Below are 18,056 nucleotides of genomic sequence, written 5' to 3'. Positions count from 1 at the left end.
GGGAGATCCTATGTACCCTTGACCCAGTTCCCTCCAATAGTAGCATCTTCCAAAACAATAAGGCAATATCCCAACTGGGATATTGACACTGATACAGTCAAGATATAGAGCATTCCCATCACCACAAGGATCCCTCAGGCCGCCCTTTAATAGCCACGCCCACTTCTCTCCTGCTCCCACCCCTTCCTTAATTCTCAGCAACCACAATTGTGTTCCCCATTTCTTTAATTTTGTCATGTCAGGAATCCTATATAAAGGCAGTCGTGTGTAACCTTTGGGGATTGGCTTTTTTTCACTCAGTGTAATGCTCTGCAGATTCATCCAGGTTGCTGCCCGTATCAATAGTTTGTTCCTTTCGGTTGTTGGGGAGCATCCCGTGTTATGGATGTGCTAAAACGTGTCCCTGTTGAGAGACCTCTCAGTTCTTTCCAGTTTTTGGCTATTACGAATAAAGCTGCTATGAACATTCACAGGTGGGTTTTCGTGCAAACATAAATGCCGAAGAATTCCATTGCTGAGTCATATGGTTGTTACAGGCTCAGGGGGACTGTACCATTTTACTCTCATCATTTTACCAATCTGAGTGAAGTATAGAAAACTCACCTGTGCATTATTTTGCCCTCTTGCATTTGCAATATAACCGTCTTAAATATTTTCTCTACATACACTTAGAACCACATCAGACTGTATTATAATCTCTGCTCCAACTATTAAACATCATTTAGAAAATTCAGGAACAGAAGGAAAGTCTGTTGTATTTACCTATATTTTTGTTTACCATGTTCTTCCTTCCTGCTGTTCTAAGTTTCCTTCTTTTATTGTTCCCTTTGCGTTTAAAGAACTTCCTTTAGCCATTCTTTTAGAGTAGATCTGCTGGTGACAAAGTCTCTTTATTTTTCATTGTCTGAGATATCTTATCTTGATTTCCCTGACATTCCTAGAGGATATTCTCACTAGATGTAGGATTCTGGATTGAGGGTTCTTTCTTTTCTTTTTTTTTTCTTTTTGGCACTTTTGAAAACTGGGTGCCAGTTCCTTCTGACTTCCATGGTTTTGGGCCGTTGTTCAAGTTTTTCCCCTATAGGTAAGGTGTTGTTTCTGTTCTGCTACTTTTTAAAAAATATAGTTATTTATTTATTTGTTTATTGGCTGTATTGGGTCTTCGTTGCTACACGCGGGCTTTCTCTAATTGTGGTGAGTGGGGGATACTCTTTGTTGCAGTGCGTGAACTTATTGTGGTGGCTTCTCTTGTTGCAGAGCATGGGCTCTAGGCACGCGGGCTTCAGTAGTTGTGGCACACGGGCTCAATAGTTGTGGCTCTTGGGCTCTAGAGCATAGGCTCAGTAGTTGTGGCACACAGGCTTAGTAGCTCCACAGCATGTGGGATCTTCCCTGACCAGGACTCAAATCCATGTCCCCTGCATTGGCAGGTGGATTCTTAACTACTGCACCACCAGGGAAGTCCTGTCCTGCTACTTTTAAGATTTTTTTTTCTTTGCCTTTAGTTCTCAGAAATTTGACTATGATGAGTCTCGGTGTAGATTTCTTTGGGCTTATTATTCTCTTTGAGGTTCACTCAGCTTCTTGAATCTGTAGATTGGTGTCTTTTGTCAAATGTACAAAGTTTTCAACCATTATTTCTTTGAGTATTTTTTAGCTCCAATCTTCTGTTCATCTTCTTCTGGGACTCTGGTGACAGGAAGAATGTTGGATCTTTGATGACAGTATCAGGGCCCTGAGGCTCTGTACACTTTTTTTTTTTTCTCTCTGTTGTTCAGACTGGGTAACATTGATTGTTTTATCTTCCAGTTCACTGAGTCTTTCCTCTGTCCCCTTCATTCAGCTGTTGAGCCTATCCACTGAGGTATCTATTTCAGCTATTATATTTGTCCATTCTTAAATTTCCACTTGGTTCTTTCTTCTTTCTTTTTAAATTTTTTTATTATTTTTTATTTTTTAGAACTTTGGGCAATTTTATTAGCCAGCTGGTAGTTTGACCAGCAATTTTTAAAAAATTTTTATTTTATATTGGAGTATAGTTAATTAACAATGTTGTGTTAGCTTCAGGTGTGCAGCAAAGTGATTCTGTTATACATATACATGTATCTATTCTTTTTCAAATTCTTTTCCCATTTAGGTTATTACGGAATATTGAGCAGAGTTCCCTGTGCTGTACAGTAGGTCCTTGTTGGTTATCTATTTTAAATATAGCAGTGTGGACATGTCAATCTCAAACTCCCAACCTATCTCCATCCCCCACCTCCCCTCCCCCCGCCCCGTAACCATGAGTTCATTCTCTAAGTCTGTGAGTCTGTTTCTATTTTGTCAATAAGTTCATTTGTATCATTTTTTAGATTCCACATATAAGCAATATCATATGATATTTGTCTTACATCACTTTGTATGATAATCCCCAGGTCCATCCATGTTGCCGCAAATGGCATTATTTCATTCTTTTCAATGGCTGAGTAATATTCCATTGTATATATGCACACATCTTCTTTATCCACTCCTCTGTCGATGGACATTTAGGTTGCTTCCATGTCTTGGCTATTGTAAGCAGTGCTGCAATGAACGTGGAATGCATGTATCCTTTTGATATTTGTTTCTTCTTTATAACTTCTATTTCTTTGAAGAGACTTGTTTTTTCCATTTGTTTCACACATGTTTGTGACTGTTGAAGTATTTTTTTAATCATGACTGGTTTAAGATCTTCATCAGTTAATTCTAACCCATCTAATTACATAACAGCTAATACAGATGTCTAACAGGTAGCATCTGTTACCTCAGTGTCAGCATTTTTTTCCTTCAGTTTGACATCTTCCTGGTTCTTAGTATGAGAAAGGGTTTTTTTTATTGACACCTGGACGTTTTCCTGTTATGTAATGAGATTGGGTCTTATTTAACCTCTAGCAGGGAGCAGGCAGGGAGCAGGCCTCATTACTGACAGGTGGGGGGAGAAGTCCAGACTCCCCACTCAGCTTCTGTTGATCCCCAAGGCCAGGAGCTCCTTATTACTGCTGGGTGGGGGTGGAAGTTTGGGATCCCTGTGTGGTCTCCACTGACACTGCAGTGAAGGTGACCAGGTTATCGCTGAGCAGTGATGAAATCTCGGCCCTCTGCTAGGCCTCCTCTGTCACATCCGGCAGGAAGGGGGAGGGAACCCAGGTGGGGGTGGAACTCCAGGTCCAGGTTCCCTGTGTGTTCTCCACAGACCTTACGGGCAGGAGGAGGGCCTAGGTACTGCCTGGGGGTGGGAGGAGCGAACGTCCCAGCTCCGTACTTGGCCTTGTCTGGCATCACCTCAGATACAGGAAGGAGTAGGGGCACCTCATTACAGCCTGGCAAGGGAGGAGGGCTGGGCCCCACCCAGCCTCTGCTGGCAGGGCCTCAGTTTTCCAAGGTGTTTGGCTGGAGTAGAGCAGTTATTGTCTAGAAGTTTTCTGCCTTGTTAGGCTGCTCTTTTCTTCATCCTTGGCTAGAGAGAGCAGGTTTCGTGGGGGCTCTTTTATGTCTGTGCCCTTTGGCATCTCTGGGTTGCCGGCTTCCTTAGCTTCAAGTCTGGGATATATGAGGTAAAAAAAATGGAAACAGAAAGACAGGAAATGCAGGACCATGTTGTTGCTCAGGCCCCAAGGCCCCTGGCCAGCCCGTCTTCTTCTCTCCACCTTTCAGAGTCTTCCTATGTTTGTTTTCTGTTTAATATCTCGGGGTTTTGTTGTGCTTAGTTAGAGGAACAGGGAAAAGTGTGTCTACTCTATCTTCCCAGAAGCAAAAGTCCTGCCTTTTTTTTTAACATCCAAAAAGTTCAGATATAATGTTTGTGGTTTCTGCAACTAATTCCCTGTTAAAATGCTAGATATTTAGTTGGGTCCTTGATATAATGGATTCTCTCTTGAGGTAGAAATGTGATTTAGCTTTTGCTTTTATTGGCGATGCTGTGCAAGAAAATGTCTGTGTCCCCTCAGCACCTGCAAGGGAAGCCTGGCCAATAACAAAAAGCCTTTTTTTTTCCTCTTTGCCAGGAGGTACTGAAATCCAGAAACTAGACCAGAGATGTTACATGGCAAACACACAATAATTATCCAATGAGTGAATCAACAAATGGTAGATAGATATATAGCATTGGTGTAGATTGTGCTATTTTGAGCAAAAATTAAAAAGCACTGATGTTTGGTCACTCTATGTTTAGGGAAACTCGTTGGGATATACTATGGGTCTAGCTAAAGGAAATGGGCTCTTATATACAATGGAGATGAGTATTAATTAGCCCAGCTCTTCTGGACTGCAATTTAGCAGTGCCTACCAAGGCTTAAAATTGTTCAAACCTCAGTAATTCATTTTCCTCAAGAAATAATAGTAAAGATAGAAATGGCTTTAGGCACAAAGAGAGACATCACAATGCAATGTTTAACACCACAGATGAGAACATTCTCACTTGTTATCTAGTTTCTCAACAGACAAATGGATTGACATCACAGTCTATCCGTTCAATGGAATAACCTGCAGCTGTTAAAAGCGAGGTTTACAAGGACTATGTCATAAGACATGAACATGCCTGTGATAAAAACATATACATATTGTAAAAATACCATGATTAAAACTGTGTAAAAAAAAAAACAGAAAATAAAAGACCTAAAGGAAATATATCATCGTATAGTGGCTCTATTGAATGAGACCATTTTTTCCCTCCCTCTACTATTCCAGATTTTCACATTATTTTTAATATTTAATATTATATTCTTATATGTATTATATTCTCATAAAAATATCCCAGCATTTTATGCCTATAGCACCAAGAGGGAGAGAGTGACCTAAGGTTGTATACACAGTCAAGCACAGAGTAGGAAAATGCAGCTGACAGGTTAGTACATTTTAAAGCACGTTATTATGAAAATCAGTTACCTTTGACATCCAAACTCTCTGCCCTTGAGTTCCCCTTGCCGAAGGCTCGTCCTGCAGAGCATCCCATGGACTGTCCCAACCCCGTGTTGGTCCTCAATTCAGTTCCTTTGTCCCCTGAGTCCTGACCACAGACTGGAGTGTTGCTGATCTTCCTATCATCCCTGTCCCTCGTTTCTCTAGTCTCTCTTGTGTGTCCTTGACATATTTTCATTCTCTCCTCCCAGCCGTGGGACTCAGTTACTTCACCTCTGCAGGCAGATCTGTCCTCTTGTTCAGGAGGCAGCCCCCAAGGGGCTCTGCCCACCTCCTGGCTGCAAGGCAAACACTCACGGTTCCTCGGGAACATCTCGGGCAGGAGGAAGTGACCCCACTGTAGATCCAGGTGTTGAGAGGTGTAAATTGGTTCAAAAAGCCCTACTGTGTGTCCTGCACAACTGAAGGGTTTTTTTCCTAAAATGGTGTCAGACTGGACCACGTCTGAAAATGATTATTTGCTCTTGGGAGGTGAGTGTGAGTCCAGGAAGTTAGGATGATGAGGCGCTGACAGAAAGAATACAGAACACAGCGTCCCCTCATGCTGGTAATGGAGGTGCAGGTGGGAACAGGCAGGGAGCTGTGCGTTCAAATAGAGTCATATTTAACTGTCTCAGCAGACCATGAGGCTGGGCCCCAGGATGGTGAGGAGTGGGGAGATTTCCTTGAAAGAAGGGACTATTCCACAGCCCGCCTTCCTACAGCATGCCATGTACAGCTATCCGCCCTCATCTTCCAGAAATTATATCCTGATTTCCTCCACAGAAACACTTCCTCCTCACTGCCAGTCATTTTATGCTAGTAGGGCTCCAGCCGCTCCCCAGAAATGCAGCTACAACCGAGGCCTGAGCCCACCAGTCTGTGTGGCATGGCCTCGGCCTCGGGGATGGGTTCAGAATAACAGTTCTGGCTGACACAGACAAGGTGTGCAGTCTCTGTTCTTAGGGTTTTGCTTCTGTTACCTGTATGTTACTTCAGTTGCTTCCCGCAAGAGCCTCGTGAGGTGAAACCATCATCATCCCTGTTGTTAGATGAGGAAACTGAGGCACAGAGGCGTTAAGTAACAAGCCCAAGTGACACAGCTCTTAAGTGGCAAAACCAAGACTCACAGTTAGTAGTCTGATGCCAGGGTTCACGCTCTTAACACCATGCCATAAGGCCCTCTAGGTCATGGTCAGGGCACAGGTGTGGTGTGACAGAGACAGGCTTTCTTCTCTTGAAACCAAGGAGGAGGAGGATGCTCTGGGGCTGCCGCAGGACCCACAGGTGAAGCACACTGCACAGGGGGAGGAGCTGAAGACAGAGGAGAGCAGGTGCCGGTGGCCAGGGAGCCCTGGGATTGGCCACATCTGAAGCCGGTATCGTAACGTGGCGGACACATCCTCACATTTCCCGGCGGTCTCCCTCCCCATTTTCTCTGCCTTATTCTAAATAGTTTGAGTTGGGTTTTGGTTACTTCCTCTCTGTCATATTTTCTGTTTTCTCTTTCTAAGAATGTCTATTAATTGGCTGTAGGATCTCCCCAGTAAATCCTCTCATTTTCTTATCTTTTCTCTGCTATCCCCCATCTATTTTTTTTGTTCTACTTCCTGGGAGAGTTCCTTGACCTTACTTTTTAACCCTTTCGTTGGAAAACAAGGTGGGGGTGGGGGTGGGGCATTTTTTATTTCTAGATTCTGTAGTATCACATTTTTCATTTCTAGATTCTGTTTTTCCAATTTTTCTTTTTTTATGGCATCCTAATTATGTTTCTTTTTTTTCTTTTACTTATTTATCTATCTATCTATCATCTATCTATTGGCTGTGTTGGGTCCTCGCTGCTGCACATGGGCCCTGTCCAGTTGCAGTGAGCGGGGGCCACTCTTGACCACGGTGTGCGGGCTCCTCATTGTGGTGGCCTCTCCTGTTGCGGAGCATGGGCTCCAGGCACATGAGCCTCAGTAGTTGCAGCACGTAGGCTCAATAGTTGTGGCTCATGGGCTCCAGAGTGCAGGATCAACAGCTGTGGCGCACAGACTTAGTTGCTCCATGGCATGTGGCATTCCCCCCCCACCCCGCCCCGGGGCAGGGATGGAACCCATGTCCCCTGCTTTGGCAGGCAGACTCCCAATCACCGCGCCACCTAGGAAGCCCCTAATTATGTTTCACGGATGTGATCAAGTCTCACGTCACTGAGGACACTGATTATAATTTTTTTAATTGTCTGTTCGTCCCTGAATTATTTCAGTCTCCTCAAGGTTCTTTTTCTCAGTTTGTTTTGGTTACCATCTCCTTTGTGTTGCAGGTTTCCCCAAATTGACTTACATTCTAGGTAACCCATTCATACGTAAGTGTGACACTAACAAGCTGATTGGCAGCCATAGGTGTATGGACGGGCTCCCTTTGGTGGTTGTCTGTTGGGGGAATGGGTGGCCTGCCTGATTTTTCATTAGGAACCCCAAAATGTCAGTAATTGAAGGTGCCGATGGGGGACAGTTTCGTTCCTCCAGAGGATGAACTCTCGTTCACAGGGAACGCAAGCCTGGCTCCTGGCTGTCTGGAGCTATGCGATCCTGTGCAGAAGCGCATTTCGCTTCTGTTTTTAGCATGGCCCCTCATCCCCTCTTTTCTCTGCTTGGCCTTCCCAAACCAAGAGCATCTCTGGCCCTTCTCCTTCAGAGTCAGCCTGCAGTGTTCTGAGGAGGCCAAGGGGGGCTGCCTGGATGCAACAGACTGGGCCTGGCCAGGTCTATCCCCTCCTCTCACAGGGTTGGAATAATCCCTGACTTTGGCTCCCCGCTTCACGTCCACCTCCCATGGTACCTGAATCTTTCTAGAATAATGGTGGACAAATGAACATGCTTCCCCCTCAGTGCCACCCCCATTCCTTCCCTGTCAGCCCACCTGCCACGCTCCATCCGCTTTCCATCCTCACATCTGGCAAACCCAGGTCACTGAAGATGGAATTTGTTTTTTTGTTCTTATTCTTGATTTGGGGTAAATTACTTGAGATGGAGATATAGATGCCTTTATTCTGTCATCCTGTAGTTACCATTTATTTAAAAAATCCTTCTCTCATGCCTCCTTAAAACTGCACGCCTCCAAAAACTCCCTTGGGGAACCGCAGGTGAAAAAGCAGGTTCAGAAGCATCTGTCCTCCGATGGTCTCCATCCCCACAGCCCTGCACCGTTGCTGGTGCCTCTCTTCTCTTTTCCAGATCTTTCTAAGGAGGGAGGCACAGCTAATTGCTGGGTGCCTTCCGTGTGCCGACTAAGGAGCTGTGGGAGGTGGTCAGTCCTCCCCTTTCTCGGGGGATTAACTGAGGGCCAGTGAAATCACCTGTCAGGAGGCCAGGTGAGAAGAAAACTCTCTTGGCCTGATTTCTATTTCAATGCTTTTGTGTCTTTCACCATTGCATTCAATATGACCCTTCATTTCTTCCCTGAGGTTTCACTCACTCACTCATTCATTCAGCACTCAGATTGAGGAATATAAGAAGCAGAGAAGAGGGAGTTCCCTGGTGGTCTAGTGGTTAGGATTTGGTGCTTTCACTGCCACGGCCTGGGTTCAATCCCTGGTCAGGGAACTGAGATCCCACAAGCCGCATGCTGTGCCCAAAAATTAAAAAAAATAAATAAAAATAAAAAAATTCAGGTTTAAAAAGAAAAGAAGCAAAGACCCTTTGATGCCTGCCCGTAAGGGGCCATCCACTTCTTTCCAGCCCCTCCAACCCCCACTCTTCAGTGAGAAGGGGCCCTGCCTTTTCAGCCAGGCTGAGGAAAAGGGGACTGTGTTTAGCTCCTACTCTGTGCCAGCCACTTTCTTGAAGTTGTATATATTTTCTCTCACTTTGTTAATCCTCTTAACCATTCTGTAGGTAAATTTCATTATATTTTGAGATGAGAAACTAAAGTTCAGAGAATTTCAGAGCATAGCAGGCCTGGGATTTCAACTCAGCGCTGCCTGAGTCCAAAGCTTGTGCTGTTATAAGGCGGCCTCTTTCAAGTATATTTACCTCCACTTTAGAGATAAAGAAACTAAGGTGCAGAGATGTTCCTTATACACTCTGAGAAATCCTCGAGGTGGACGATAAGGCCAACGCCTCACAAAGGGGAGAGGCGATAAAGGGCGTACGAGAGGGAAGGGTAGATCACGTTCTGCCCGTGATGTGGCAGGCCCCTCTCGGCTAACAGGACCACAAAGGCCGGTGTGAAATAATGTCAAAGAGCAGCCATCTGGGGAGAAGGAAAGAGGTGTCTGTCTGGTCTGAGTGGGTGACTCTTCCTGTCGCTCCCCAGCTGCCTCACTTCTTAGCTGCCAACAGTATGAGGTTCTTTCAACCATGAGCCGACTCACTAGATCCATCCAGAAGGGCAGCTCTGGATGAAGAACAGCCAGTGCAAGATCCAGGGGTCTTGGGCAGGGGGTGGGAGTTGGTGGGGGGAGGCAGTGGTAACTTCTTCCCTTACTCACTTTTCAATTGGCAGAACAAAGTGTCATTTCCAAAAAGCCAGGGGAGGCTGTGCTTTTTGCTTGGGCCGGGGAGGCGTTCAGTAACACTGTCTAATTAAATGTTCTGGCAAAGGAAAAACGGTCACCAGACTCAAGGAAAAAACACTGTATTTTCCTGAGCTAGAGAATGCAGTCATAATCTGAACTTGGCCAGAGAAGGAAGGTCCAAAAAGTGATTTCATTTAGAGGAAAAAATGCCTAAAAGGGGAAAGTGACTGTGAATTCTGGGAATCTACCCCTGCAGAAAAGAACAGGGCAGCACTGGGGAGGGTCCCAGCACCACGGATGGAGAAGGCACATGTAAACTTCTGCATTAAACCAATCAACCCTTCGTGTGGGAGCAGAAGCAGCCTGTGGATAAAATCAGCTGCTCTTTCTTTTGTTTCATCAGTTTTATTGGTCATATATCCAGAATTCATTATATAAATCTTTCAAAAGAACTAGATATTACAAGAATAGTTTACAATTCAGCTCTCATTGCACAAATACTTGACACAGGAAACCATTTTTACAAATACTTATTTTTCTTATAAGAATATTTTAGTACAGAAAATAAGTCTCTATATATCTTACAGCAAATTTTATGCAGTTTCTTTTTCCCCATTCAACCATCATTTTAGATTTCCTATCACAACACGTCCGTCACATCCCATAAACCAAATTATAATCTGCTGCCACTTCTTGTTTTCAATTACTATTGAGATTCACACTGTTAAAGAGTTTTTATGCTTCTTTTTCTAACCTTTCTTGATCTGAAAGAATTCACGTATCCAGGCTAGAAGAGGTAATTTAAACAACATTCCTTCTAAATCTAACCTGCATTGGGTTAATCACTGTGCTTGGTGAAGAATCTTTTCACTTCTCACTTAGGCTAGACTGGCTAGTAGTTCACCCCTGCTGTATCAAGCAGAAGAGATAAAGTCCTTATATGCCTAAGAGTTTCTAAACTGCAGAAGCAAAACCCTAGCAACAAGAGTGAAATACAAATATTTAGAGAGCTAAAACGTTTGCTAATGATGAGACGTAGAGAACACTTTTAGATTTGAGGTCGCTCCTAGGTTGAAGAAGACATAAAAGAAACTGTAAGGATGTGGCAGTAGTTTTATAAAATACTGAAAAACTGAGAAGGGTGAATCACTTAGGTCAGTGGTGTATTGTTTCCAAAGTGCCTGGAGATATAGAACCTTAGACTCTGTGGCTAGCTGAACGCTTTGACATTCTTCTGATACCGTGGCTTTGAAATCGCCTAATAAATACTCTCTTGGCCAGAACAAGTCATCATTTAGGCCAGGGGAACTTTACAGAATACTGACCACATTTCCTGAAGAGACAGGACCCACCAGGGGAAACATGTGGCATTCATTCCATTCCTTCAGTTACTGAAAAGTGTGTTCTGTTAGCAAAAGCTTGTCTTACTTTTCAGGTAGTGTGAATTAAAACCAACAGCCTGGCAGCATTCTCCAGTCTAGTTCCTGAGTGCTCAGCTCCATTTATCCAATATTCTTAAAAGGATTATTTAATCAAGCCCTTGTCCAACAGGAGATTTAACAGGACTTGGGGACTACAATACATCCCATTTCTCTGCTTTTTTATTTCTCTTGATTTCTCTTTCTCACCCCAGTGCAACAAGTTGCTATAGGTTTTTACCAAAATACTGTAGCAGTATTTTGGAAATGAGTTATTTTGCATTACCGAAAGTGTTTGATCACATTATAACGGGTCACATTTGCATCTAACTAGGAGAGGCCACATTGTGTCTACTGCAGCGATCTTGCGAACTCGGCATAGTCGATGTATCCGTCATTGTTCTTGTCATCATCTCTCAAAACACCATCTATTAAGTTGATCAGTTCTTCTTCGCTCATTGGTGCCTGTTCACTCCCTTCCTACAGGTACAAATTAGATAATGGTGAGCCACATCTTTTACTGGAAGTGCTTGGTTAATGTCCAAAATAAAATGTCCATAAACTCCTTCAAATGTAGTACTTCTACTTCCAGGAATCCACAAACAACATATCAGATCCAGAGTCAATTCATAATAATCCAATTTAGAAATGATATTTGGCAATTAAAAGGATGATGCAATCAAAGTAAGCCCTTGCTTACTTGCTTTAAAAATTACTTTTCATTCTTTTCTCATTACAAAAGTCATACATGTTCATTGCAGAAAGCTGGGTCTGGCTTACACAGAGATTCCAGGACCCCCAAACCCATCCTAAAGAAAAGCTCACAGCCCAGGCCCTCCCGAGGGTCAGCTCTGCTAAAGTGGAAACAGTCCACACTAGACAACATCTCGGGGTCAGAACAAGAAAAATAAGGCGCTGCCAACCAGCAGACCCCACTGCGATCTTTGAGGTGAAGGCATTTGTGCTCCAGGAGCAGGTGTGGCAGGGCTCACGGCACTGAGTGCAGAGCTAATGCTGTTCACGTCCTTGGCGGATTCTTCCTCTGCCGCCTCCCCCACGCCCCCCCTTTCCTCTCCTGTCACCACCACCATCTTCGCCTGCCAGGGCTGCTGGACCCCAATTCCTCTCCCTGAAGCCAGTCTCTCCTGGCGTCCATCAGTCTGCCTCCCACAGCAAACACTGAACTAGTCGTGCCTGTCTCCTGTGCAAAGCCATTGGTGGTCCCCGCTGCCTTCAAAGCAAACCCAGCCCGGCTCAGCTGGTAGCCGGTGTGAGCACACGCCCGTCCCCAACTTTGCCTCTCCTCCTCTCTAGAGACTACAGTTTGGCAGAGTGGGACAGGCATTAGATCTGGAGACATAAGATGTGCATTTCAGTTCCCTCACCTCTCAACTTGGGGGTAGTAACAAGGCCTGCCCCTTCCTGCTCCTAGGCTATTGCAACGATCAAACGAGATCTCTAACCTGCCGGAAAGTGCTTTGTAAACTAAACACTGTACTGTATCACCCACACCCTCAATTATCACCAAATCCCTGGATCCCTTGGTCCCCTGACTTGCCATTCTTCCCAAAATGATATAACTTCTCCCCTGTTCTGCAACTGGAATGGGGTCTGTCTTTTTGCTAGTCCTCAGACTCTGGCGTGCAGCAGACATGCTGGTGGCACTTACTAAAGATACAAGGAAGGCTCTGGGGCTTCTGTGTCAGCCAGTCACCCTTTGTGAAAAGGACTGCTGAACAGGAAAAGAGGCAGAACAGAGGGTGGGCAGAAAAAGGAGAAGCAGCAATAATGTTGCACAAGGATGGGTGAGGTCATCAAGATCGGGGACTGAGTTACCAGAGGGAGGCCCTTCCGAGATGCTGCCCACTGAGCCACTGTCCGACTTACCTCCTTATGGACATGAGTGATGGCTGTGGAGAGTTCTAGGCCGTCAAGCAAATTATTGCCGTCATAATCATGCATTTTGAAATAATGGAGCTGCAGTTCTTGCGGAGACATCTCCGCCTCCGGTTTGTTGATGACACCTTCTAGATGCTCCATGATATGCCTAAAGACCAACAGTGAGACTCAGACCAGTTGGCAGCAATGCTGGGATCCTACCAAAATCTTAAGAACTCTGAAAAGTTCAAGATCTTAAAGTTTATCCATCCCAGAAAAACAGAAAACAGTGGCAGACCACACTCAAGGAAGACAGATACAGGCAAGGCCATGAAAAAGGCAGGGGAAAAAAAATCAAACAGTGCATCTGTTATGCTGGCAAGACTATGGGTGTTTTTTTCCTTTTTATTGTTAGAATATTGTTGTAACATTTTGGGGAGCTATTAATTTTTTTCTTAAAGCCATTTAAGGATAACAGGGTGAGGCTACCTGGCCCAGGGCAAAAGTGGCAGCAAATGATTCAATGTTTGAACATGTCAATAAAAAAGAAAAAGGTCTTATCAGAAGAAAGAAAACTTAGCTCTGTTTTGTACTCCACCACTACCACTGTGTGTGTGTGTGTGTGTGTGTGTGTGTGTGTCTGTCTGTCTGTCTGTCTGTCTGTCTGTCTGTGGTGAAAGAGAAAGACAGAATGAATTCAGGCAAGTCATTTATCCCTTTCGGGCCTCAAGATCCTCCATCTGTGATATGACAGTGAAAAAAGAATACCTGACTTACAGGTGACTATAAGGAATAAACATCATCCTTGGACAGTGTTAAGGGGTCGTACAAATAGTAGAAGGAAAAGTGGATGGTGTGTGCCTTTGCTGCTGGCTGCAGCTGCAGACAGGGAGGCCCGTGGACTACAGCCCTGGTCGAATACGTACTCTTGGTCATGCACTGTGCTCTTATCCAGGCCCACGCTGCCGGGATGTGAGAAGCTGGCCCCGGGCTCCTCAGCCTTGGCATCTGGGGCACAAAATGCCCAGAGCAGGGTGCACAGGAAGGGCGTTCTAAGCAGCTGCAGAGATCTCATGGTCACCGGTACCTGGAAGGTGGGGAACACAAGAGATGAAGGCGAGAACACCAGAACACCAGAGCTGACACAGCGCACTCCTGGGAACCTGGGTGAAGGAGCAGGACTGGGTAAGACTCGGACTGGGCCCAGGCCAACTCTGCCACCAGACTAAAGGATGACCTTGGGTTCTCCAGTCCCCATCACTCAAACAGGTGGGCGGGTCCATGACATTTCCTGAAGCCCCTTCAGAATGCCAAGCAACTCAAAGAGAGCTTACAGGGATTTGGAGAGTATTCCTGCCTACAAGCAGCTTATAGTCTGGCAAGAGAAATACTTCCTACCAAGAGCACTAGTCAAGGCAGAAAGTGAGGTGTACGAAAGAAAGATTAAACCTTCTGAGAGCTCAGAGGAAGAAGTTTCCTTTGGGGGAGGGAAAGCCAGAGGAGGTTAACAGACATGGGGACACTTCAGCAGGGCCGGGATGGATGTGTGCACTGGGGATGTGCAGGGACTGAAGGATGAAGGGAAGGTGTGAGCAGAGGGATGGGTGCAGACAAGTGGGAGAGAAACTCCAAGTGGTTTAGTCAGGCTGGAGCTTAGAGGGTATGAAGTAGATGGAACAGTGGACAATAGGCTGCAGAGGCTGACCAAGCAGTGCTGCATGTGGCTTTGCATGCTAGGCCTAGGGGGCTGAAGTTTGTGGAGGATAAATGGGAGCCACTGAGGGTTCACTGAATGGCAGAGGAGATTAGAGCTTGGTTTCAGAACAGCTCATGTGGCAGCACAGAGGGGAAGGTATTAGGTGGAGTGAGACCAGAGACCTGGATTGAGGGAAGTGATAAGGTGGGTCAGACCAAGGCCATGGCAGTGGATGTGAAAAAGAGGATGTTAACCCCTGCCTCACCCACCTCCCAGGGCTGTGACTGAGGCCAGTGACTGAACCATGTGAAAGAGCACTGGAGAGGAGAGCTCCACAGGAATTAGGTTCCATCAAGTACTTCCGGGGTTTGACTAGACTTGGAATCTAGCCAACAAGACACAATTGGCTGCACAGCAAGCTCCCTGAGGGCAGGAGTGTTTTGTTCCCACCCGTATCCCCACCCAAGGCTTAGGCACACCTTTACTAACTGCTGTTAAACTGAAAGCCCTGGTCTTTCCAGGGGTTTATAGTCTGACCTCAAAAAAGAAGGTGAAGGGGCTTCCTAGGTGGCGCAATGGTTAAGAATCCGCCTGCCAATGTAGGGGATACGGGTTCAACCCCGGCTCCAGAAAGATCCCACATGCCGCGGAGCAACTAAGCCTGTGTACCACAACTATTGAGCCTGTGCTCTGGAGCCCCTGAGCGACAGCTATTGAGCCCGTGTACTGCAACTACTGAAGCCCACGCACCTAGAACCCATGCTCCGCAACAGGAGAAGCCACCACAATGAGGAGCCCATGCACCGCAATGAAGAGTAGCCCCCGCTCGCCGCAACTAGAGAAAGCCTGTGTGCAGCAACGAAGACCCAACACAGCCAATAAATAAACAAACAAATTCATATAAAAAAAGAAAAAGAAAAAGGAAGGTGAGGGACAACCAGGAGAGCTCCATACAACACAAAGAAAACACCTGACTCACACATCCACTTTCCTAGCTCATAAGGGCCGGTGATTTCTAAGGGACCAACTGCCGACACAAAACCTAGAGCAGCGAAGAGAAAGCATAAGGTAGTGGTCAGACCCTCGCACATGCCACACAGAGCTCAGCTCTGAAGCCACTGCCACCTCCACTCAGGTGTTACAGCCCCTCTCACCCACCCTGAAAGGTTCTGTAGGGTAGGACCCTGGGAGAATGCCATCCCCACAATGTTTAGGAAAATTTCCCAAACCCACTTTGCTGGATACCAGCAGTATCCTCCTGAAGGAGACAATGGTCACTGGGATGTATAACTTCTAGAGTGTAAAAAGGAGCATCTAGTCTCACGACTGAATAGGGACGTCATAATGCAATCATCACACTTCATAACAGAAAAAGATGTTCAATGTATACCAAGCGAAAAAAAGCAGGCTACAAAAGACTGTAAAGAATAATTCATTTTTGGGGAATCCAGTGAGGAACCTGGTGGTCCACTGGTTAGGACTCAGTGCTTTCACTGCCGTGGGCCCAGGTTCAATCCCTGGTCAGAGAACTAAGATTCTGCAAGCCGCATGGTGCAGCCAAACAAACAAACAAAAAACGAATTCATTTTTGTAAAAAACAAAACAGTGTATGTATATTTCTCATACATAGAACAATGACTAAAATCTATTCATAAAGATTATTTTCTGAATTATGAGATTAGGAGTGATTTTGATTTTTCTTCTCTTTACTTTTCTATTGCTTCTAAAATTTCCACTATAATCATGTTTTTTCTTTATAAATATGAATTGAATGCAATTCATCCCATAATTTTGTTCCAGTACTATATGGATGGAATAAAAAGGGGGATTCCAGTTAAGTCTCATCTCTAGAAAATAATTCAGGAACAGCCAGAAACTACACCCCAATTTTAGCAAATAAAAAATTGGGAGATAGCTTCCTCCACAAGAAGGCAGACAGCAGTATCAAGCAGTATCAGCAGTATTTCATCTTGTGGAACTAAAAACCACAGCCACAGAAAGACAGAGAAAATGAAAAAGCAGAGGACTTTGTACCAGATGAAGGGACAGGATAAAGCCCCAGAAAAACAACTAAATGAAGAGGAGATAGGCACCCTTCCAGAAAAAGAATTCAGAATAATGATAGTTAGGATGATCTTTGAAAAAAGACTGGGTGCAAAGATCGAAAAGTTTACCAAAGACCTAGAAGAATTAAAGAGCAAACAAACAGAGATATGCAACACAATAACTGAAATGAAAAATACACTAGAAGGAACCAATAGCAGATTAACTGAGGCAGAAGGGCAAATAAGTGACCTGGAAGATAGAATGGTAAAAAATCACTGATGTGGAAAAGAATAAAGAAAAAAGAATGAAAAGAACTGAAGACAGCCTAAGAGACCTCTGGGACAATGTTAAACACACCAACATTTGCATTATAGGGGTCCCAGGAGGAGAAGAGAGAGAGAAAGGACCTGAGAAAATATTGGAAGAGATTATAGTTGAAAACTTCCCTAACATGGGAAAGGAGACAGCTACCCAAGTCCAGGAAGCTCAGAGAGTCCCAGGCAGGATAAACCCAAGGAGAAACACACCAAGACACATAGTAGTCAAATTGACAAAAATTAAAGACAGAGAAAAGTTATTAAAAGCAACAAGGGAAAAACGACAAATAACATACAAGGGAACTCCCATAAGGTTAACAGCTGATTTCTCAGCAGAAACTCTACAAGCCAGAAGGGGAGTGGCATGATATATATCAAGTGATGAAAGGGAAGAACCTACAACCAAGAATACGCTACCCAGCAAGGATCTCCTTCAGATTTGACGGAGAAATCAAAAGCTTTCCAGACAAGCAACAGCTAAGAGAATTCAGCACCACCAGACCAGCCCTACAACAAATGCTAAAGGAACTTCTCTAAGCAAGAAACATAAGAGAAGAAAAGGACCCACAAAAACAAAACAAGAAAATGATAATAGGAACATACATCTCAATAATTACCTTGAATGTAAATGGACTAAATGCACCAACCAAAAGACAGAGACTGGCTGAATGGATACAAAAACAAGACCCATATATATGCTGTCTACAAGAGACCCACTTCAGACCTAGGGACACATACAGACTGAAAGTGAGGGGATGGAAAAAGATATTTCATGCAAATGGAAATCAAAAGAAAGCTGGAGTAGCAATACTCATATCAGATAAAATAGACTTTAAAATAAAGGTTACAAGAGACAAGAAAGGACATTACATAAAGATCAAGGGATCCATCCAAGAAGAGATAACAATTATAAATATATATGCACCCAATATAGGAGCACCTCAATACATAAGGCAAATGCTAACAACTGTGAAAGAGGAAATGCAAGGCAGAAATAGAGACACAGATGTAGAGAACAAACATATGGACACCAAGTGGAGAAAACAGGGAGGGTTTGGGGGGGGGGGGGGGGGAATTGGGATTTCCAGACCCTGATGAGGCCACTGCCACTGTACCTGGTACCAGAAAACAAGGTCTCATGTTACTCTCAGCAGAGACTGCCCCAACCATAGCAGAACAATTTGTTCTGACCATACACCATAGAGTTCTGGGCAGGAGGGACCAGAGAGGGAAGCCAGTTCCCCCCAAGCCTTTCAGATTCATATGCATTAGATGTCTCTTTC

General features: G+C 44.7%; 1 protein-coding gene across 3 annotated transcripts in view; it reads right to left on the bottom strand.

The window, feature by feature from the left end:
- Positions 1 to 9,812: 9,812 nt before the first annotated feature.
- Positions 9,813 to 18,056, bottom strand: part of MCFD2 (multiple coagulation factor deficiency 2, ER cargo receptor complex subunit) — a 42,984-nt gene continuing 34,740 nt past the window's right edge. For all 3 annotated transcript variants that reach the window (XM_057740793.1, XM_057740791.1, XM_057740792.1), the window contains 3 exons: positions 13,641 to 13,801; positions 12,724 to 12,883; positions 9,813 to 11,316 (listed from right to left, as the gene is read on the bottom strand). In XM_057740793.1, the coding sequence (XP_057596776.1) occupies positions 11,188 to 11,316; positions 12,724 to 12,883; positions 13,641 to 13,789 (438 nt within the window). In that variant the 5' untranslated portion in view covers positions 13,790 to 13,801 and the 3' untranslated portion in view covers positions 9,813 to 11,187. The remainder of the gene's footprint in view (positions 11,317 to 12,723; positions 12,884 to 13,640; positions 13,802 to 18,056) is intronic.

The sequence above is a fragment of the Hippopotamus amphibius genome, chromosome 7 (assembly GCF_030028045.1).
Source record: "Hippopotamus amphibius kiboko isolate mHipAmp2 chromosome 7, mHipAmp2.hap2, whole genome shotgun sequence".
In the NCBI taxonomy this organism is placed as follows: Eukaryota; Metazoa; Chordata; class Mammalia; order Artiodactyla; family Hippopotamidae; genus Hippopotamus; species Hippopotamus amphibius.
The sequence above is the reverse complement of the archived record's forward strand: the minus strand, read 5'-3'. Positions and strand labels throughout refer to the sequence as shown.